Source organism: Periophthalmus magnuspinnatus, chromosome 14, assembly GCF_009829125.3.
Source record: "Periophthalmus magnuspinnatus isolate fPerMag1 chromosome 14, fPerMag1.2.pri, whole genome shotgun sequence".
NCBI classification, from domain to species: Eukaryota; Metazoa; Chordata; class Actinopteri; order Gobiiformes; family Gobiidae; genus Periophthalmus; species Periophthalmus magnuspinnatus.
This window is the reverse complement of record NC_047139.1, coordinates 8,492,276-8,514,985: the sequence shown is the minus strand read 5'-3', so window position 1 is coordinate 8,514,985 and position 22,710 is coordinate 8,492,276. Positions and strand designations below refer to the sequence as shown.

At 40.1% G+C, this 22,710-nt stretch overlaps 1 protein-coding gene across 2 annotated transcripts in view; it reads right to left on the bottom strand.

Moving 5' to 3' along the window:
* fgf13b (fibroblast growth factor 13b) overlaps positions 1 to 22,459 on the bottom strand; it is a 42,510-nt gene extending 20,051 nt beyond the window's left edge. Inside the window, exons 1-3 of one of the 2 annotated variants that reach the window (XM_055226458.1) lie at positions 22,379 to 22,459; positions 12,657 to 12,767; positions 1,017 to 1,120 (exon numbers count right to left, since the gene is read on the bottom strand). In XM_055226458.1, the coding sequence (XP_055082433.1) occupies positions 1,017 to 1,120; positions 12,657 to 12,767; positions 22,379 to 22,409 (246 nt within the window). In that variant the 5' untranslated portion in view covers positions 22,410 to 22,459. Of the gene's footprint in view, positions 1 to 1,016; positions 1,121 to 12,656; positions 12,768 to 13,188; positions 13,844 to 22,378 lie in introns of those variants that run through there. The other variant, XM_033978846.2, reaches the window with a different exon arrangement.
* Positions 22,460 to 22,710: the final 251 nt, after the last annotated feature.

Genomic DNA, 22,710 nt, shown 5'->3' with positions numbered 1-22,710 from the left:
ATGGAGCCTGACTGAAAAGTGTTCTTGTTTTTAACATCTGTTTGGTTTAGTTATCTGACAGTGGTTAACCAGAACAAGAATAGTAAAGAACTCGGGGAAGATCACTGGCAAACAGCAGAAAATGGGAGCACCTTTCCCAGTCAGCAGTGCACAGTTCATCACCAGTGATGTTGAGCATCTTCTGTGTGATGAGTTAAGTTAATGTCATCAGAGCATCGTTACAGAATGTCTTTAGCAACAAAGGTATTTAAAAATGCATTTATTTACTGTCTATTAAGCTGTGATGAAATGATTATTGTGTTCATGTGATGGTGAACCAGACACATGTCCAGTGTGGTGGACAGTAATGTTTACATTAAGTTAAAGCAAGAAAGGATGTAATATGGTTCAAAGTACCATTAGTATTGAAAATATAAAATTTACAATTTCACATTTTGAAGCAGAGACAAGCAATTGGGTTGACAGCCCCAGGTCAATGAACAGGTCAGAACAGAGAGCTGAGCCTGCTCATCTGCTATAAGAATATGTTTAAGGTGCTTTTAGACTATAAAACACATGTAATTGAATAAATGCAATGACATACAGTGGAACATTGGCAAAGCAGTTTTATGTCCACCTTACATAGTGCCTCTTTAATCAAACCTGTGTTTATGCAGTATATTGTAGCATAAATAAAATTTATAGAAATGCATTATATATGTACTTCTGAAAGCTATTGTTATTCACAAGCAGGAGCAGTGTTCCCTCAGCTACAATGAGTTTTCTAAGTGTCCGGCTCTCCACAGTAGCATGTGTAGGAGAATCGTGCCTCTGAATCGCCCATAGGGACTGACTGCTTGTGTGTAAACGCCTGTGCCTCTGTCTGTGCGTGTCAGCCCTTGATTAAACGGCAATTGTCCAGGTCCCCACCGCATCACTTCACCAAGACAACCCCCCCCCCCCCCCCCCCCCCCCCCTGCGTGTTCTGTCCGTGGAAATAGGCTTTGAAGATAGCGTGAATAAAAAGTGGAGCTTACCGAGGTGTAGAGGAAGCCTTCATTGTTCATCGCCAGGTAGAGCTTGGTTTGGACGCCTTGGATCGCCACCACTCGAAGGCCTACAGGAATGAGGTTGAAGACAGCTGCGAGACAAAAAGACGGAGAGACAATGGTTAGAAAAATAGTGCCACAAACAAGGTACACCAACAGGCTGTAACAATAAATCAAAAAGCAGGTGGTACTACATAGACCGTGAAGAAATTACAAAATATTACAACATTTCTGAAAACGTGTAAGGGAAAAGGCATTTCTATATTACATTTAGTGGTATAATGAATACTGTCATAATATCATAAGAATATATATCATCACCTGACATACCTCTCATTAAAGTCCGCAGTGTATCTTTACTGCTATCGCCATGGAGACAAGCAGGCTATGCCATTAGACATTAACATCTCCATGAAGAAAAGCAGGTGAAGGACTCCCAAAACAAAAGTTACATAGTGCATCTTTGAGACCACATTATATTTCATGGAAGAAGTATTTTTATTCTGCATAGAAATTAACTAGTTTTACCCAAATAGGCCAATGCATGAGGCAAAGTGCAATAAATCTATACTTGAAAATCAGATTTATTTGGGAGATGCAATGTATGGGGTAAAGAAAATCAGATAAAATAAAAGAATGGCTTCAGTTTGCAGAGGCGCCTGCACGAGCCCGTTCACTTCCTCACTTGTAAGGGTCTGAACAACTGCTGCTATTATGACAACCTCCATCTGAAGCAACAAAAGCCACTTTACAAGGTCGTCATGGCGCGGAGACTATCAGGCTCTGTTAGTGACTTAGTGTGCAGTGCTGAGCGTGAAATGAAAGTGGTGCGATATCAAAATGACTATAAGCTGATTTAATTTGCGTAAATATTTGTACGTTTTTAGAGAAGACGAGAGCAGCTTTCCCGGATTTGTCAAATTATACATTAGCCTGGCCTGCCAAGACTACACTTTTCCAGTAGTAGAGAAAGATGTGCAGTCTGGGCTCTGGTTTTATCTCAAAGTGCTGATTGACAGGTGGATCAGCCAATCAGAGAAACGCATGTATTAAAACAAACACAAGGAAAACAAAATATAACAGAGGACTTGTTTCTGTTACTTAAGACATTTTGAAGTGCGATTATTTTTATCGTGACCAGCTTAATTCCAAGATAACGATTTGTGACGCGTTAAATTATTCCCGAATTATCCCTAATGAACCTAAAGAGCTGGTTACGAGAAGCAGAGAGACATTTTGCTTTTTACTGTGTTCATAACTTTTTAATATACTCCAATGGCTTAGTCTGCACTTGTAGTAGTAGTTGCTCTAATGTTAGGTAATGCTTGGTAAATTTTAATGTGTTTTTTTATGCTGTAACAGAGAAAAAATGCTCCCGGGAGCTCCTATAAACATATGAATTGAATATTTATGGTAGATTTCAACCCATAAAATCAAATCTGGCGCATCATTGTCTGTTCATGCATAGCTAATAGTAAGGCATCCATTCAAAGCATATTGGTGCGTACTGTGGATCATGGTGGGGATACAGTGTGCGCAATGAGCTCTGAAATAAAGAGGAGAAATGTGATAAGTCATATACATATGATTATATAGGGAAAATGGGGGCGTTTTAAATATGTATGTAGTTGTTTATATCGGGAAAGCGTATTTGGTTTCGCAACTGTTGCGTAACTACTTTGGAACAAGCTGTTTAACATATACAAAGCTCCCTGTTTGTGAACGTACAATTACGCAGAAAATGAGTGTTGCTTAGGGAGAGGCGCATTGTTTAAAATAATTTGAAAACAATGAAGCATGAATACTTTGATCAAATGCATACGCAGAAAATGAAATCGCTAACTTGAACAAATTAATTTTATCTGGCATCGCTTAGTTTAAAGTTTAAATTGCAATGTTACTAATTGCACAGCTTGAATAGAAAGCCCAAAGCTGATCAATAGTGGCACAGTGGCTAAGCATCTTGCACAGTCTCACAACAAGAAGGTTTTGGGTTTGACTCCTGTCATGTTGGCGTGTTTCTCCCCATGTGTAGGTAAAGTGATCCAGCTAAGGTGGTCCAGGCTAAGCTCAAGATCATGGAGATGGGTTTCCAGGAGAGGCACTGCTCCTGACAGGTTGTCTGAGCACAAATGGATCAAATGCAGAGGAGAAATTTCTTTATGTGGAGAATAAAGAGTAACTTAACTTTAATCTAAAAAAATGTACATTAAATACAAGTAGTACCACTTTGTTTTGGTTGATATAGCATTTATCTGATTGTTTTTACTGTCTGAAAGCTGATAAAATATTTTCAATGAGCGTAACTGCATTTTAACATAGCATCTATATCATCAAACCTAAAAAGTACCAGTTTATATATCACTAAGGATCTTTACATGGACCTATCTTTGCACACAGTTGTGTTATCTGATCAATCTCAAACACGTAGCCCAAAGATAAAAACTATAGGTGCCTCAAAAAGCCTCAAAAACCTCCTACAGAATCCATGCAGCTGCTTCCTCTGTGCTAATTGGCGGACAGGGGTAACCCAACAGTATCCGTGGCAACAGGTTACATCCAACATATGTGACGTCAGGCTTTTCTACCTATAAGGCAAAAGCAAACTGAATTAAAACGTCTGAGGCACAGCTGATTCTTGGTTTATTCTACTTCTATTGGTGCTCTTATCTTTTATAGGTTCTGGTAAAATTGCAGAATACATCACATTTTCAGTGTTGTCTCAATAGCAGCTCAATATACATAAGAAACTAAAGCTATGGTAGTAACGCTAATGCTAATACCTCCATACAGAAGAGAATTACACAGGTTATTTCTTGTAGAGCTTAAATGTATAAACACTTTTGGGAATAATCAAGTTTATCTGATTATAGACCATGACGATTTGTTCTGCATTTAGCTTTGTGTTTGCTGTAGTTTCGGTCAATTTATGTTTACATGTTTGATAAATTGAACTGTTGCTGGTTACTATACATTGCATTATTTCTTGTATACGGTAATCGCGTGGTAATAGAATGAAGGTAGCATAACTGGTATAAATGCGTTTAGCAGCTGTAAAATGACAGATGTGCCCTGTTTATTTACCATTATGACACTTAGAGTTTATGTTTATGTGGCTCCCCCTTAGTGCAGTCAAGCTGTCGCTCTTCTTCCTCTGGGTCCATTAAACAGTACCATGTTATTTTCATCCTGTTAGTGCTGTCACAATGCTGAAATAGCAAACTCAATTCTCATACTAACGATACGCCTCAATACTTGACGCCAATTTGTATACCAAGGTAAAAAATAAAAAAGATGGATACTATGACGTGTTTTATCATATCAGTGTTTTAATAAAGAGCAGTATTTATGTAATGTAAGTGTAGTTTTAAAGTGTTACCGAAGAAAGTACCAACCTGTTTGAATACGCATCTAGTTTTCGACTTGTTTTATTGTGAATTAGTATCTGCGTATTGATTTTTTGACAACCCTACGCCCTATTACGATACTATTAAAGTGCTGTTGTGTCTAGCGCTGCCAATACAGTTATCAAGCCTCCTGTGTTTTCTCATATAGTTTCTGGTATAGTTCCTCTTCGGCTCGTTAACCTCCTTTGACATCAGACTGTTTCTAACGACGCTCTTCAACAGTGAGTCATCCTCGGTGCCTGACCCTGCCCTCGCACTGGAGCCGCTATCGCATCACCACGGCGACGGGGGCGGGAGGGGGAGGGGGGGATTATCAGGGGGGATGGAGGAGGTACAGATGAGGAGATAATGCCATAACCCGTCACCCGTCTCGGTTTAGAAGGAGATTCCCGTTAGACAAATCCCTCTGAGTCTAGAAGGTTTGCGACTTCTGCAAAATCAGTTTCCAATGTTGACACACAGATACAAATTTATACTTAAATGGAACAGATACTCGTTCGAACAAGCAGAGACGGTTTTAACGGTGGTCATCTGAACGCTGTTTTGGCTCCCTTCCACAAAGCGTTTTTCAATTTGATGGCACTGGCTTGAAACACTGGGAATTTATCCTACTTTGAGTTATTAAGTCCAACCCCAAAGGGAGGAGTGTGAAACTGCCCTGCCTTTGTGTACTGGCTAACACCATTATGGGTCGTTATGCCCCTATTGTGTGTTCTCTGTTGTTAAGTGTTTATAATCACGTTTGAACAAGTATCAGTACTGAAAAAATGACACAAATAGGACTTTCTGTATCATTTCGAGTGGTTTATATCAGAACTTGTATAAGATCACATGATATAACACAGAAAAAACTACATTTAATTGCATTTTTTTATCACTTTATTTATTTAGTTATCATCTCGACATTGAAATTAGTATCAAGTATCAACCTTTTTCCTGTGAATCAAAGGCAAGTTTGAAATTTTAGCAAAGAGACAACACTAATTTCAGCACCACAATATAAGAACAGTCTGCTACTAAAAGTTCATAAATAAAAATGAAATATGCGAGCTGGTGAGTTCAGCGACGACTCAAACAAACAGTGAGCTCTGTGTGGTTCATTTTGTTACTTGCATATTTCAAAGTTGTATTACATCATGTTAATTATGAACAGGCTCCCGTATTTCGTTGTCCAGTAGTTTGTTTCTTATTTTATGCAGCTCTAATGAATCGCACCTAAAGGGATAATTAAACCCATCTGAAATCTGAATTGATGTTTTAAATGTAGTAAATGCCACTTTCATTAAGCCATACAAATAATATAAGCCTATTTTGGCACTTTAATCATCATTTCTGAACTTTTTAGTGGATTTATATTTTAGTTTTCTATTTGTGAGTGTTGAAAACGTGGCAATCTAAATCAGTCTGCTCTTCTAAATGACATGAAGCTTACATTACGCAAATATTGACACAAACAAAACATAGATTGCACACTTTTAAAACACTTTCGTTCATTAACAGTGCATTTTTTTTCAAAACATCTCCACGAAGCTGGTTATTCCGCTCACATAACACAGCGTAACCCAGTCGCACTTGCTTTATTGCCCTTACCTTGTTATAAGGCAGAGTAGTTTGCAATAATCTCATTTTGTCTGATGCGCTGACTACAACCCGCTGACCTATTTCATAAGAGCTCTTTAGTGTGTCCCATACAGGGCAGGACTGTACTTACAACACTGACCTTCATCTAACTTTACTTTGGGAGTTCAAGTGCAGAGAGCTTGTTTCTTTTGTTTGCTCTTGTTCTTGTGCTAACTCAGTCTCACCGTAAACTCACAGTTAACAGTTAACACTTTAACTTTTTGACTTCTTCTTGACTTTGGGACTTCTGGTTTTCCAAATTAAACCCAACAAGCCACAGCTCATTTATTCATCACCAGCATCATTATTTTGCTCGGATGGAAAACCCAATCTTCAAATGCAACCAAGTACATAGTCTAATAATATCTTAATCTAAAAATGGCTGCGTCACTTGCGGTTGAAAAAGTTAAGGCCTGATTTGTCTTTATATAGGTTTAGGCCATTGCGTATACACTGGGGCTGCGTGGCTTTGTGCTTGGCCCCATTAGCAAAGCAGCACATACTTTGTTATCTATGTGATATTTGGCAAATAGTTTTAACTACATCAGTGCAATACGACGTTTTCTGAACCCCAAAGATGGTGCTGTCGTCTTGATCTTCACTATTGAGCTAGATTTTGTCCGCACTTAGGTGGAGGAGCAGCGTAGTGGTCTATTACTGTAAAAGTGATGTTCGGTTTAGGGCACGTGTGTCAAACTCAAGGCCCGGGGGCCAAATGCGGCCCGTCACTTTGTTTTATGTGGCCCTCGAGAAGGTAAATTAAAAGGCATGACTGTCATTTAAAAAGAAGTCCATGCTGCGTTAACGTGTGCATTAACCATAAACTAATGAGATTTTCCCAACAAGTGGTATTGAGAAATATTTGCAAACAATGATCCCAAAATGTTCAGGAAGAGGAAAATTGTCGGCAGGGAGGGCAGTTTCAAGAAAGGTGAAGGTGAAAACAAGAAAAATCTGTATATTTTTTGTGTTTCGAGGTGGGGTCGGTTGTGAAAGACACCAAACATGGAGCTAAGTATTCAAAAGTTAGTCAGTTTATCAGGAGATACGCAGTTAGACAGACATGTAATATAATACAGGAACAGTTATTTAACAAGTTTAAAAGTAGTTACATTTATTTTACGTGACATTTGGTTACATTTAGTGACATTTATACTGCTTCACAACTACATCTGGCCCTTGATAGCACCATTTTGCTGATGTGGCCCTCAATGAAAATGAGTTTGATGCCCCTGGCTTAGGAGGAAACTGGAGGATACAGAGTTAACCTGCGTGGAATGAATCAAACCTGCAACCTTCTCACTAATGAACCGTTTTACAAAAAATTGCCACTTAGAACATTGAACTCACTGCCTCATTTTGCAGATATTGTTGGTTAAATTCCATTAAACGTTGCCCTTTGATTTCTGCGGGACCAAAGTAAAATCGTTTCGTTCTTATCTTGTCATGCTTGTCAGCTTTAGGTCGAAGAAAATGTCTGTGGTCAGTGTACCAATCACTTCAATCAAAGCGGACCAGATTTTAGTGAAGACTGAAACGGTCGGACTCACTGAAGCGTGAAAAACCCCAAGTTTGAGGTTTCCGAAAAAGTCTAAAAAATCTGAAAACGTTTGCCGCGCTACGTTAAGTAACTCCATGTCATCTCCTCCCACGCACTTCTCTCTAAATGATTGTAATCTACGTAAATGTCAAATTAAAGTTAAAAAACGTCTTCAAAATGTCCAAAACTTCAACTTTTTTAATGAGCTACTGTACACCGTTTCCGTCTTGTATCTGTGATTGGTGTGTCAGAATGAGCTGTAATAAAGATCAGCCGGGCAGGATTTTAATTGGATCAAACTTCACAGAATCCCTGAAAAGCCTTGGTCTTTCAGCTTTGTTTCATTGCATTGAGTTTGTGGCCTGAACAGAATGTGGAAAATAGCAGTACAATAAATCGTAATCAGACTTTACAATGGCCACTTAGATGCACATTACTGATCGATTGTGTGTCGTCTTTATGTTCTTTTATACTGTGGACATCAGTGCTGCTTCGATGTCAAACGGCAAACTACTTAAGTCCAAATCACATATTTTTCAGCTAATCCAGTAAAACATGACAACGGGTAGAGTTTATTGTCCTGTCCCAAGTCTGGATAAACAGAAGGTGCTACTCCAGGAAGGGCATCTGGCGTAGAGCTGCAGCAGTAATCGCAGTAAAATCAGAGTTGCAGTTTGAATGGTCGTCTGTGTAATTCCTCAGTCATTACGCATGATCCATAGTAAAACTTCAGAACTGAATTAGCGGCTTGGAGGAGCAGCCAAACGTCTGTGCATACGACTGAAAGGTTTTTATTCTGCACTCTTCTCTTTTAATGGTAAATGTATGATTATTTGTGATTATTTATGTTTTGATTTGTGTGATTTTAATGTCTTTCTTATTCTGTAAAGCACTTTGAATTACCTTGTGTACGAGTTGTGCTATACAAATAAACTTGCCTAGCCTTGCCTTCACCCAAATAATTCTATTGTACTTTTTTTGTCCAGTTGAATAAATATATATATTTTTTTTATCAATTTGAATGGTCACAACACTAAGCATTTTAAAGACATTATTGATGCAACACAGCGTAATAAAAGAAACAAATCCTCTGACTTAACGTTGAAATCTTTCCCTTTGGAAACTTACATCAGAGGACGTATCCTAAAGGCAACATTTTGTTCTGATCACCGAAAACCACGCCATCAGAACAAAACGCTGCTGGACCACGATGATGCCCCGACAATGGATAGCTGCAGCTCACAGTTTTGAGCACTGGATATGTTTTATTTTGTGCCGAAATGGCAGCATAGCACTGTTGAATCCTATTTGTATTTCTGTTTAGTAGTACAGAGCATGGGTGTATATGAGGGGTAGGGGAAAATGGGAATTAGTGGAGCAATGGCGTCATGGATGCAGGAGAATAAAGATAACTCAAACATGCATGAATCACTCTAAATACAAATTTGAGAGGTTAAATGAGATACGGAAACAATAATACCATGGATGAAGGTCTTAAAAGTCATAATATTCTTCCTTTAACATGCAGAACATTGTGCTTTAAGGGGGATTCCAACATGAAAGAAGAAAAAAAAAACAACCACATTCAGAGCCATTAATGTCTTTTCATTGAATAATCACTCCAATTTTTCTGTTCTAATTTTTTAGGACAGAAGCAGAGCAGTATTTACACTTCCCTGAGACACAAACATAATTACTGCAGCCCTTTGACAGGTGGTCTCTTATTGCTCTGACTTCTGCGTGTTCTCTGTAATGATTGTGAACCTGCGCACAGATTACACGGATCAGTCCAATCACGCCGGAGTCACGCCCGGCCGCTCGCACATGTGGAGGCGTTTCGTGATATAGGTGCCAATCCATATAATCGCATAATTCTGTCAGAAACTCTTAAACAGTTTACAGCTTAGAAGAAAGATTTAAAAGGTCATCTTTTTAAAACGGCAATACGTCTTGATTGAAATTGTTCTAGGTCCCAACTAAGGAAAAGGCTGGGCCCATGACATTTGAAAATATAATGTGATAATTACATATGGGTGATGGGAGCTGGGATAGATACGCTTTTAGTTTTGCTTTTTAGCTTTTAGTAGTTTAGATTTGCTGCAACATAACATGAACCCATTAAAAAATAAATAAATAACATCAGTTGCAACTAAATAAGCGCTAAACTGGAGCTATACCTGAACTTTACCAGGTCTAAAATGGGTCATGGTAAATGGTCACTTATTTATACAGCGCTTTTCCACCTTCAACGCACTCAAAACGCTTTAAATCAAGGAACCACTCACCCATTCGCACACACATACATATGTCGAAAGCGGGATTTGAAAACCTTCAGATCAATGGACAAAACCAGGATTTAAGATGTGACCAGGTTGAAATGGTGAAAAACTAATACTACCTGATAAATCTGAACAGTGGGATAAACGATTCTACAAAACTATTACAAACCCAGCCCAATATTCCAATCAATACCACTTCCGTAACTAGAAAAAACCCAGCGTTCACAATTATTACTGTACGTACCCCCACTGCTCTATTTAAAAGCACATCCTCACCCGCTCTTGTTTGCGCGCTAGTATTTTCTTTCTTCCTCGCCTTTGTGCACAACAGTTGGTGGCATGGGAAGTAGCAGAGATGAATGCGTAATGCTGGCAACACCAACTGTGCTCCGAGCTGAGAGTGATGGTGTCAGAGGCACAACAACGTAATAGAATTAGCTGTATCAATCACATGTTGTGGAGTGTGAACGCGTGGGGATGATAGAGCTAAATCGATTATATGTAAGTTGTACTAGCGTCTTCAATCATCCGGGGGGGGATCCAATGTTGTACTGCGAACGTTGCCATTAACAGCCAGTCTCCCCGGTATTCCACAACAACACACAGCTGTTTGCAAATGAAATTACTGCAATAACATCGAGCGAATTAAAGAGGAACGTCAAATAGGATATCGCGCCATCAGTGGCTCTGTGTGGAAAAACGCAAAACCTGTTACGTAGTGTTTGCTTTACTCCAATACTATTAAAGTTTCATTTATAGCCAACGATAAATACTAGGACAGTTCGATTATAACACTAATTTAGGGGTCAATATTTATCGTGGGGACTTTTTCTTTGCGCTAGTGGGAAATTTTTTGGTTATTTTTAGGTGATACGATGAGATTTAAACTGTCGAGGTTTGAGTTTTACACCTCTGTGATTCATTATAGACACAGACTAATTAAGTTGTGCTTTCTGTTATTTCTTTATTGCAGTTCATATTTTTTTTTACAATTTTAGAATACTTTTTTGTGAATAATTCTGCTTTATGGTTTGGTTATCGTCCATATTTACTTCAGTAATATATCGTGCTTCAAAATATGTTACCATGACAGGTCTAGTAACAGAATAACCTCACATTTTAATATAAATGTACAATTTGTTGAGTACTAGTCGTTTGCATATGCTAGACAATAACTTAGCCCTGATGGGGGGGCTCTCACTAGGTCAAGGGTAAATTTTACATCCCACCCACGAATGGAAACACATGAAATCCTCAATGTGTAGTAGCACTCACTGAAATAAATGTTCTATGTCCATATTATCTGCGTTCACATGATGAATTGCTCCACTGATTGCACTTTTTTTTTAATTGTTTGCCCTCTCAAAGTTGTAATTAGAGAAATGATGCATGTTTAAAGAAGATATATTGTGCTTATGTCTGGGTATTTGGTATGAAACGAGAGCATATGTTGTAAACTGTTTTATATTATGTTATTTTTATAGCCTTATCTCAGAATACAATGTCTTGATTTAAAAAAAAAGTTCATAGGAAAAGTAATCCACGAGCTCTCCACAAAGCAAAATGGAAAAGAATATGAATGAGTCTACTACTTACAGCTAACCATATCGCTAGGCTTAACGTTTGCGTCTGTACTTGGAGAGCCTTGGGTTTCCTTGTCAGTTTTCCCCTCAAACAAAAACCCGGTCTTGAAATTAGATTCAGGCTTACAATCAAATCAACCCAGACTTGCTTTTGAGCTTTGGACACATTGCACCGTTCATCGGATGTGAAAGCAACATGCTCCGAGGGCCACGTAATGCAGCCCAAACACAATTAAATACAAAAACAAAACTGCTCCTTTATTCTCTGCCCTGTGTGAATGATGTTTTCGCTCTGATTTACAAGCACTAAAGGTTTTCGGCTTTGAGATTAAATGGCACATGGGCCAATCTCCTGAAACGCTGCTTGGCGACGCTTTGAAGGAAAACTTTAATGGAAATTTATGCCGTCTGTTTGTGCAAGATTGTTTGAATGCCAGAACACAGACGCTTGCATTGAGGAAAGCTGTGAAGGAGGAGAGCGGAGGACTTACTGCACTTGTGTCGAACATGTGATCTTTTAATTTGCCTTTTTTTTTTTTTTTTTTTACAGACGTCTGACCACACTTTTATGCCTTATGTGCTGTTTGTGCAGGTTTTAAGTGTGGAATAGTTGGCTGCTAAAACATAAATTACAACGTGAGATTTAAACTGCTTATCCTGTTTGTCATTTTAAAAATCTACATGTTGTTTAATCTCATCTTGTGTGCACTAAGCTTACATAACTCAAACAGACTGAAACACTGCTGGGTTTCATAAGTTTTAAATATTTTAGTTACATTAATGCCAGGGTTTGTCAACAACAGACAAGACAACACATACTGCACAATGGAAACACATTTATCACTGCAATGCCACATTCAATCATCTGTGCCGTCATTTTAAACCATTTAAGTTACATAAATGTCAACTTTTGTCAACAACAGCAAAACAAAAATGGGCTAATTACTGGTCAGTGCAATGCCACATTAAGTAATAAATAGTAATCTGTGCAATAACTTTTTATGCAGGACATAGAGAAAACTCCACAGCAAATATTAACTTTATATTTATGAGAAAATATAAGGATATTTTGTCAACTTTTGCCAAACATATTTCTAACCTAAAAACATTGCTCACTGCAGAGTCACATCCCATCAAAAGACAAAGATGAACAGCTGATTGTTTTTTGGTTCCCGTGCAGTACATGCAGGTAGGCTTACCGTAGGTGCTGTCCTCGTCCTTGGTGCCGTCGATGGTGCCGTCCGGTTGCATCTGCAGCTGGAAGCCCTGTCGACTGGAGAGCCTGGTCACTATCCCCTTCAGCTGGGGCTCTGAGGGGTAACAGGAGAGCAGTTAGACACAGACGCAAACACAGAGCCCGTGTTACACAAGAACAAGCTGCTGTCTCTAACTGGGTCTGCTGCACTGAGCCTAAATTGCCTGTGATGTTGGATGTGCTTCAAAACAAACAGTGAAATAACTTCAGCTGCTCTGCTGCTCAGCCCCAGAGATGCTCTCCTCAAAGGGCAGAGCTGTGCAGCTGGACATGGAGACATGGAGAGATGGAGATGATATAGAGACACACAAGGACCTGATGGACACAGTGGACACTGATGGAGACATTCAGAGACAGTGGACATTGCAGTGATGTAGATGTGGAGCAGCCTGTGGCCTGAGGAGATGGATGAGCAGTGGAGATGTTGTGATGCTGAGGCTGGTGTGGTCCTGCTCTGATATTGGCCAGACTCGAACCTGGAGGTCGCTTCCTCTTCCGTTTCTTCCTCGAGCCGAATAGTTTGACCCGTGAGAACACATTGAGTTTGCTGGGCTTGTCGTTGGCGCCTTTGCTGTTGCTGGGGCTGCCGCTGCCGCGGCACTGGTTCTGCTTCTCACGCTCCCGAGCCTGCCGCTTCTGGCGAATGAGCGAGCTGGCGATGGCCGCTGCCCGGGACATGTTGCCGCTGGAGCGTGCAGGCTACGGCGGGAACAGAGGGGTGCAGGGCGGGGGTCTACGCCGCCCACAGCTCAGTTCGCATCAGACACGCAGCCGCTGCAGTCTCGGTCTCCTCCATCGGTGCGTCCGGTTCATGGAAGTCCTGAAACAAATCCACTAAGGTACCCCGCAGGGGTCCAGGAGCTGCCCCTCACTCTCGTGCCTGTCCCGGGAGAGCGCGTGAGGGAGACACGTTGATCCAGTGGGGTTCAAGGCACGAATCAACAGCTTACAGCGCGCTCTACACTGTGCTTCCGTTGTCTCCTTTCACTGCAGCTGTCTGTCCCTCCTCTGTCAGTGCCCCTCTGATCCTCTTCGTGGTCCGTGACACAAATGCAGCAGTGGAGATGGCACAGTGCGGGGCGTTTGTCAATGAAACGGCGCGGAGCTGCCAGTGCGAGCGGCGGAGCATGGTGCATCCGTGCCGTTCATAAAACTGCTGCAGCGCTGCTGCCCGCCCCAGAGATGAGGAGGAGGGGGTGTACGTGGAGAAGAGGCGGGAGGGAGGGGGCACCTGTAGCCCGCAGCCCACGTGGCATGATATTTACATGTAGAGGCTGATGGGAGATACGGAGGCGGGTAGCTGTGGCAGGTGAATGAATGAAACTCCACTGAGTCTGAGCGCACGCGCGCGGGCACACGAGCGTGCCAACATGTGTGTGCACGTGCGTGCGCGTGACTCTAATGGAAAGGGGTGGCGGGAGAAAATGAGATATTGAGTGTTTGTGCGCGGGACTTGGTCACGTTATGGGGACATAAATCTAAGACGTGTCACAAGGAGCAGCCCTCGGTCCCAGGAGATAAATCACTGAGGGTGAAGAGGTTAGACGTCTGCTGCGCGAGGAGCCGTATACGTCAAATAAAGCCCGGACAGGCCGCAGTGAAGGGCCGCAGTGATGGGCCCTCTATAACGCACTCCAACATCACTACTGGCCCATAATAGTCCTTTGATTGCCACGGGCCCATTGGCATATTTCACTGCGATCTGTGCGCGTGAGTCTTCCCATCAGGACAAATAATGGAGGCCTACTTCAGGCAGAATAAACCTACAGCCACAGCAGAAAGAAACGGATCTTTTCAGCTCAAAAAGGCCCATTGTTGAAGCTCAAACTTTAAAGAAGCAGGGCACATTAGGAGCATGTGCGTGGAATATGTTTCTTCTCAACGCGCCAAAAAGATGTTTACAGCGTCTCAAGCCTCACGGTTTGTTTTTGCCCGGGGCTCCTCATTGTTTAGATCCAGATAAAAGTCACATCTCCTCGGTTTAGTCGCTGTGAGTGCTTTGATCGTCCCCAAGGCAATGTGTAGCTATAAGAGTACATCGAATTACACCTGAAAACAACAACTTTTATTAGATTCACAAAAGAGCAGCTCTCAACTGAAAAGTCACAGAGGCCATCTTTAATTGTTGATGGATTTTCTTTTGGCAATTTAACCGTGGGCCATTCATAATAAGGTTTGTCAAAGGTGTTAACCTTTTCAGTGTCAGTCTGGAAACCATGCACTCTTATGTCCTGCAAGGCTGTGGTGCCAGATCAGGGTCTAAACAAGGAATTTTAGAATTTTTGTAATTACTGACCCCTTGTGGCTGTAGTTAGGATCATTTTGCAGTTTTGACCTACACATTTTTATCCAAATATGTTAATTTGTTGCTCATTATTGACCTTGACAGAAAAGCGTAGCAATAAACACTAAGCTATGCGAAATACATACAAACAACAAGCCTAGGCCCATTATTGCACTTCACAAAGTACAGTCACTGAAAGATTGAAATGCCCCAAATTCTACATAGTTAATTTGCAGCTATGAACATTTAAGCCCAAATGTATTTTCTGTACTATACACTGCTCAGCAAAAAGCAGCCAGGAGAGCAGAGCCTGTTTCAAAATCAGTGCATGTCTTTTTTTGATATCTCCTCTCTGAATCTTTAATGTCTCCGATGCCATACATGGGAACAAGTTGTGCCGCTGTTTGTGCTAAGCCTCTGGCACATGCCCAGCCCCTGCAAATCCAAGCGAGCACCAGAGACTCCAAAAGGAAATGAATGCACGTCGAGGAGAGGGCGAAGATGCATACACTATATAATGAAAGGTAGATTTAGGTCAGGGCAGATGGGAACTTTTCAGAGTAAGAGCGTGGTGAAAGGAGGGGGTTTTATTTTGGCGCGTTGACTACTGCTGCTTTTTGGACAAGCTATGGGTTCTCCTTTCAAAAGAGCTTTGTATTATAACAGCAAGAGGCAAAACCGCTAAAACATAGGGTGGAGGAGAGGCTGAGATGCGGTTTTCACGCGTGTCTTTTGACCACAGGCGTCCCCCACAGGAGAGAGGATGCACAGCTGCAAAAAGAAGATAGACTGCGATGCACAGCTACACGGTAACTGCGAGCTGTTTTGAAAAGGAAGCGAGACAAGGCAACAGAGCGATGGGTTTGTCTGACTTCACATGGCGCCGCATGGAGGAGGAAAAAAAACAGAAGGTGGAATCGATGGAGAGCAGGAGGATGCAGTAAATTACACAAGCGAAAGAGAGAGACAGGGAGAAAGAGAGGGAGAGAGTGATGGACAGAGGAGAGCAAGATGTGGGCAGCCAAGTGGCACCTTTGACCTTTGGTTGACTGGACGAGCCAGAGTTACCACAACAGCCCTGATGAGGTAAGACTTCAACATGTGTGGGGCTGCTCTGGAGAGGGGGGTTGTGTATGTAAGCATGGGATGTACAAGACAAGAAAATTAAGTATGTTTTGTTTGGGTTTTTTTGTTTTTTGTGGCTGTAACTAGCTCAAATGTCCAAATAAAACAATACTATTTTCAATACCTTTTTTAAAAATACATGAAATCTTCCAGCTCATGAAATCGATAATCGGAAAGTAGGATTTGAAAAGGACAGACCCCAAATGAAGAAAAGGGGGTAGACGTCAAGCCGTGCATAGTTATGGGGTGACAGTGGCTCAGGTGGTAGAGCAGTTGCCCTTTATAGAGAAGGTTGTGAGTTTGAATGCAGCTATTGTTTTGTTAAATTACAGAACACAAAGCATCCTATTCGGTAGCGCCTTTATAACACTTTAATTAGTCTTAATAAAGTATCGGGGCATTATTTAAGCTTGAATCTTTCCTGATCTGTTCATTGTATTCACCATATTCCACTATATTAACATCAATTATGATACTTGTTTAGTTTTTTTATGTGTATTATTTCCATTTGCAGAAGTTCAGGTAGTAGAAACATACGCTCAGTATTCAATGTTTCGTCCTTGCATGCACATTATTGTTGTGTCCCCCAGCAAAACATTTCACTTATCCTTTCTGCCTGTATGAATGTGCAAAGCGATCTGGTGTAATTGGTGATCGTGGAAGAAGCAGTGGGTGCGAATTGGCAGCCAAGTTTCTGTCAGTCTGCCTCAGCGAGTGAATGAATAATGCAACATAAAAGGTCTGAGTGTCTGTAAAGATGCTATATAAATACAATGCATTATTATTCATTCGATTTTCAATTGCAATAAGATGAGAAATCGCTTTCATTTCCATAAATAAATAAATAAATGTCAGATTTAAATGTAAACGGCTGAACAGGCTCGGTGCAGACGTGGTTAAATTGTGATGAACGCCAGTGAAAGCAATGCAAATTATATCACAAAAGTAAAAATCCACAGATAATATAATAATATGCTGCTCTTTTAAATTACCTCTGCTAAATAATTCACTTCAAAGTTATCTTGATACACTGATTTTCCCTTCCTTTCTTTCCAATTTAACTGAGAATTTACCCGGGAGTGCACAAGCTGTAACCTCAAACTCCCTCGTATTTTATCCCAAGGTTATCCTCCTTCCTGTGTGCTCTTAAAATCACTGGAGCAAAAACCGCTGACGCATCAATACTGAAGTGTACAGAGCTCCGGCCACTGTAGATTTCACACCAGCAACATGCACCTTACACGACACGATGATTCCAGCACAATGTGAAGCGGGTACAACATTTTTTTTTTACAATTTCATTCGATTTAACGCAGGATTTTAGTCTATTGAAGGAAAAATATTGGGTTGTTTTAGGATTAAATGTACTTACCAATGCACTTTCAGATAAACAAAGGCAGCTACATTTCACTTTATTTTATTGCTCATAAAAAAATCTATTCAGAAAACAAAAACTAGTTTAAGGATAAGGTGCTTTATTGTCCCTTTAAAGGCAATTTCCAAATATGCAAACATTAAAATACTCTATATGCAAATTGTTCATCAAATATCACTAAAAAAACAACCAGTCTAGTAGTTTTTTAACTCATAAATTTCACCAAAGCAAAGTTAAGTTGCATCAGCTTCATCTCGTCCTTGTTAATATTCTTCACTTCCTCCTTGTGTCTGGAAGCATCAATGCAGCATTGATTGGAGCGGGCACATTGAATCGGACATAAAAACCAGACCAGAGTCAATGGTCAAATTAATTTCTAAATAGTCCTGTTCTCTGTCAGCAAGTCTCAGCTCAAATGGCATCGATGTTTTGATCAAATATTGGAGATGTGTCACTCATGAAAGACAGAAGTATCGATAAAACATCAACATTTTAAAACCACATATATCTAAACGTCTGGATGACAGCTCGAGTTGCCTTGTACTAGACAGATATTATATTTTATACATGAGCTGCAACAGATGGGAGTCGCTGACAATTTTCTATTCACAAATTTGTATTCACTTGTAGGTTTATTCTCCCAATATTGACATTTCATACAAATTCAGTTCAGACAGAGATTAATATAACATAAGAGTAACATCATTTATTGGTATGAGTTGGCAAGTGGAAACTGATTTTATTACATAATCATATTTTTTGAAAAACTCCTGTAAGACGCTCCTCTGGTGGAACGCCTTGGGGTCCCACTGGAGGAGCTGGAGGACATGTCTGGGGTGAGGGAAGTCTGGGAGTCCCTGCTTAGACTGCTGCCACCGTGACCCGGCCCCGGATAAGCGGAAGAACATGGATGGATGGATCATATTTTTGTTAGATTTTGAGTGTAAAAAATGTTGTTTCCTACCAGTCTATATAAATTTACAATAAGACCTCTTACATATTCATTTTAATGTATTTGTTCAGTATTAATACATGCGTAAAATGATGCACTATGTAACCGTTCTGGTGGAGAGTACACCCCGCACTTGTCTCCATGGTGATGCTTTTAGATTGCCTAGAAAGCTCCGTAGTACAACATGATTTAACGCTTTTATCTGCATTAAATTACAAAAGCTTTTTAAACATAAAATACATTGAAACACATGCATTTTTACTGTGAGGGATGCTGCCTCTCCATAGATCTGCCCTGTAACTTGACCTTATGGTGCCACCTTCTTGTCTCCATGAATATAGATGCATTTATTGCCATTTTGTAAAACATTCTGAAAGCATTAGAGAGACGAGCACGTTACGGAATCTTCCTCGGAAAGTTACACAGTGCAACTTTCATATGTTATGTAAACCCTTCATACCTTTTATATGGTTAGTAGCTCAAACATTGACCCATGTTTTCAGCAGTATATTTTAGCTCCAATATGTTTTTGTCTCTGATGTAATGTTGCTATTGTCTGCATCAGTTCTTTTGGCAGCGACACCTTGCATCTTACATAAGTCTCACCAATAATATTTTGTTATTCTTGTCCATTTTTAAGCTCTCTGTCAACTACCCAAGCTTAAAAAAGTCTTTAATGCAATCTAGGTGCATCAAAATTTTAACGCATCTGACCAGGGAAATGCATAGACTGAGAGAAGTAGAAGTAGGTCTTCATCTTTCATTCATGATTTCTGCAGTGTGGCTTGAAAGCAGTGGCCACAGCGCGATGTTAATGCAAAGGAAGCCCGACAAACAAATCAAACGCCTCAACTATAAGGAGACCGAAGGCGAAGAAAGCAGGACCACCACACCCTAAATCACATCAGGAACCAATTTAGATGTTACACAAAATGGCCCAGTCAATACAAAAATCAATACAAGGTCAAACAACAAAACACAACAAAATGGGAACGCCGTATTTAGCAGCGTCGCCTCCATAACGCATCGAAACTTCTGCTCTCGGAAAGATACATTTAAGCTTTTATTTATAACAAACTGACTGGCAATAGATAGTATCACTAAGTATATAGGAAAGGTGATGTGAGGTAAAGGAGAACACCAGGTTTTGAAGTGCCCCCTGCTGATACTGTAAGGCATTGCAGTCAAGGGGAAATATAATGCAACATAACATTTTGTTGTAGTTTTCGGTCTTCCCAGGTGAACACTGAGTAGTTGTTGAGCGTTGGTGAACTTAAATTGAGTGTAGTTAAGTGTACGTGACCTAAACAATGTCATTTATTTCCAAGTTAAAGTAATATAAGCAAACGTGAAAAGTGAGTGAGGGAGTCAATGGAGTGTTCAGCACCAAGGACAGCTCCAAAAGATAAATGAGGTCAGATATATTGTAACTATAATGTATTTTGGTCAGAAAGTTACACAAAACATGTAATGCATTTATGTCATGAACTGGGATCACTTTAACTATGAAATCAACTGTGTTTTAGGGTATAACACCTTAATAAAGTTAATTTCTTTAAGCCAGTTTTAGTTATTCAAACATATTTTCAGACAGGTTCAAATTAAATATAGCTTTAGGAGTTGTAACGCAGATTTATTGCATATTGCCAAGTTGTTTATGTTATAATTTGGTGTTTTTGTTCTCAAGATGTGATGATGTGTTCACAAGATTGTCTAATTTGAAAGCAGAATGAGCCTCACGTGAGTCTGTCGTTTGGGTTGCCAGTTTCAAAGCTGAAATTGAGTTGGTTTAGACATAAAGGCCTCTCTCTGATTTGAATCCTACATAAACTCCAGCACCTACAGTCAACCATTAATCAGTGCTAGCCTCAGTCAATATACTTAAAAGGAGAAAAGAAAAAAAAAAAAATTGTATGTGTCGTCTATGTGCAGGTTTGGGCACTGGCAACCCAGGTTCAGGTGTAATTGTGATATCTTTTTAAAACCATATGAGCGCAGGTTACAAACAGTTCCTAAATCTGAGGTAATTTTATTTTTATTCAGAAAGAACAAATATTAAAGACACATTCCTTCCAGTTTAAATATTCCCTTTTACACATGAGCTTTTCCATTTCTGCACACGCACGAAACAACCATTATTATAACTACTCAAAGTCCCTTAAAAATGCTTTTCATCACTGTATTTTTTCTTGTTTTTATCTCTCTCTGTTTACTTAAATCCCTTAATCTATCCTTGGCCAACTTTATTTGAGCTGGTATGAATCACAGTTTGGACTGCTCATGGGCCAAAGTGAAAATGATACACTCATAATGTAATAGGACGACACTAATCTCACGCTTGAATGGACGGTGGGTCATTTAAGGTGGAATTAAACTGGCTTGTAATAGGGCTATGCGGGTGTTAGATGTTGTGAGGCAGCGCCCTGCAGTTCAACATGGATTTAGACCTTAACAGGATTAGAGAAGGTCCCAGAGGAGGACGCCACTCAGTCATGTCCAGCCAACACATTTATTCATCTGCAGCCAGGCGCATATGTACTTTTATTTACTATTTTGGCTGTATACAGTTCTAGAGAATTACATAAAACATTACAGTCTGGCAAAGGATTATTCAAAACTGAAATAAATGAATGAAAAGATGAAAAGAAAATGCACTAAAACACCACTAAAGGAGAGTGGCTACTACGCGTTCAGCAGCACGGAGAGCTCCCAAGGGTGATAATAATAATTAACAACATTTACACTGCCCAATTAGTGGCATTTGTTTTAGAAGTCAAACATAAGAAGCCCCTCCCACTAGAAAAAACAACAACACAAAAACAGAAAAAATACCAAAGCTAAATAATCTCTCCAAAAAAGGGTATAACTTCAGTGAGTTCAGCACCAAGGACAGCTCCCAGGGCCCAAATACACAAAAGCCATTAGCAGCAATTACTGCATATGGCCCATTTGGTAATACACTGTTCAGTATATTTCAGACATGATAACAGAACTAGCTCTACGCCACTGCTACCGATTAAGCAAAGTTTAAACATTCAGCACCAAGGACAGCTCCCAGGGCTCAAATACACAAAAGCCATTAGCAGCAATTACTACATATGGCCCAATTGGTAATACACTGTTCAGTATATTTCAGACATGATAACAGAACTAGCTCTACGCCACTGCTACTGATTAAGCAAAGTTAAAATATTCAGCACCACGGACAGCTCCTAATTAAGGAATTCAAACTTTTTGGGAAGTTTTACATCAAATACATTAGATTTTAAAATGTAGTGGCACATAATTATATAATGCTAAATGTATTCTGCGACTTGGATGGTTCAGTTAGCGGAAGTAAAAGACAGCAGTGTGTACTCTGACTTATAACGCTATTGTGCAAAGAGAAGACAACATGGCGCGGCACAGACAACATATAAACTGAATAACAATAGTTTAAATTAAATAAAAGTATAAATAAGTGTGCAGCAAACCCAAATAAAGTAATCAAAACTCAGAAATTACTTGTGCATCACATTACCCAGTTTATTAGTATTAACCTAGTGTTTTAGGATTGAGAAAATAACAATTATGGGACAGTTCAGCACCAATAACAAGACCGAAGAAAACATGTCAGTCCTACACTTTTTGGACACATTAACAAACATTTCCAACAAATAACAAAAAATGCAATGTACCTATTTCCCGAGAGTTTGCAAGTAAGACGAATTTGACAAAATACTAGACCACTTCTAAAGGGAGGGGCAAAATACAACAAACACTGATTGCTACTAACACTTACTTTGCTAACATTGATGTAGTTTTTATAATCATTTAGCTAACTTTCTATAATCTATTACTACAACTACTTCTAACTCTCGACAAAACACCCAAACATTAGTGATTTTAGCCTCTCCTTCTTAAATATATTGTCCAGGATTTTGCTCCTACCTGACGTGGATCTACGCAGAGGGAAACTCATGGTGCGTTGGAGGCACTCCGGACCCGTTTGCTATGGGACTTGCTATTTCCTGCCCGGCGTATGTCCAGGTTTTTAAAAAAAGAGAAGGAATTACCGAAGTTCAGAGTATTCTCCACGGCATAGATGCATTAGGGGCGTGAGATCATTACAGAACATTAGGGGCCATTACCCTGTTGGAAGCCATCATTAATGATTCATGCTGAGGCCCCGCTGATCCGGCAACAATGAGAGGCGGAGGCGGAGGCGGAGGCGGCGGGACGTCCCAAATCAGAACCACAGAAACAAGTGTGGATGCGCGTAA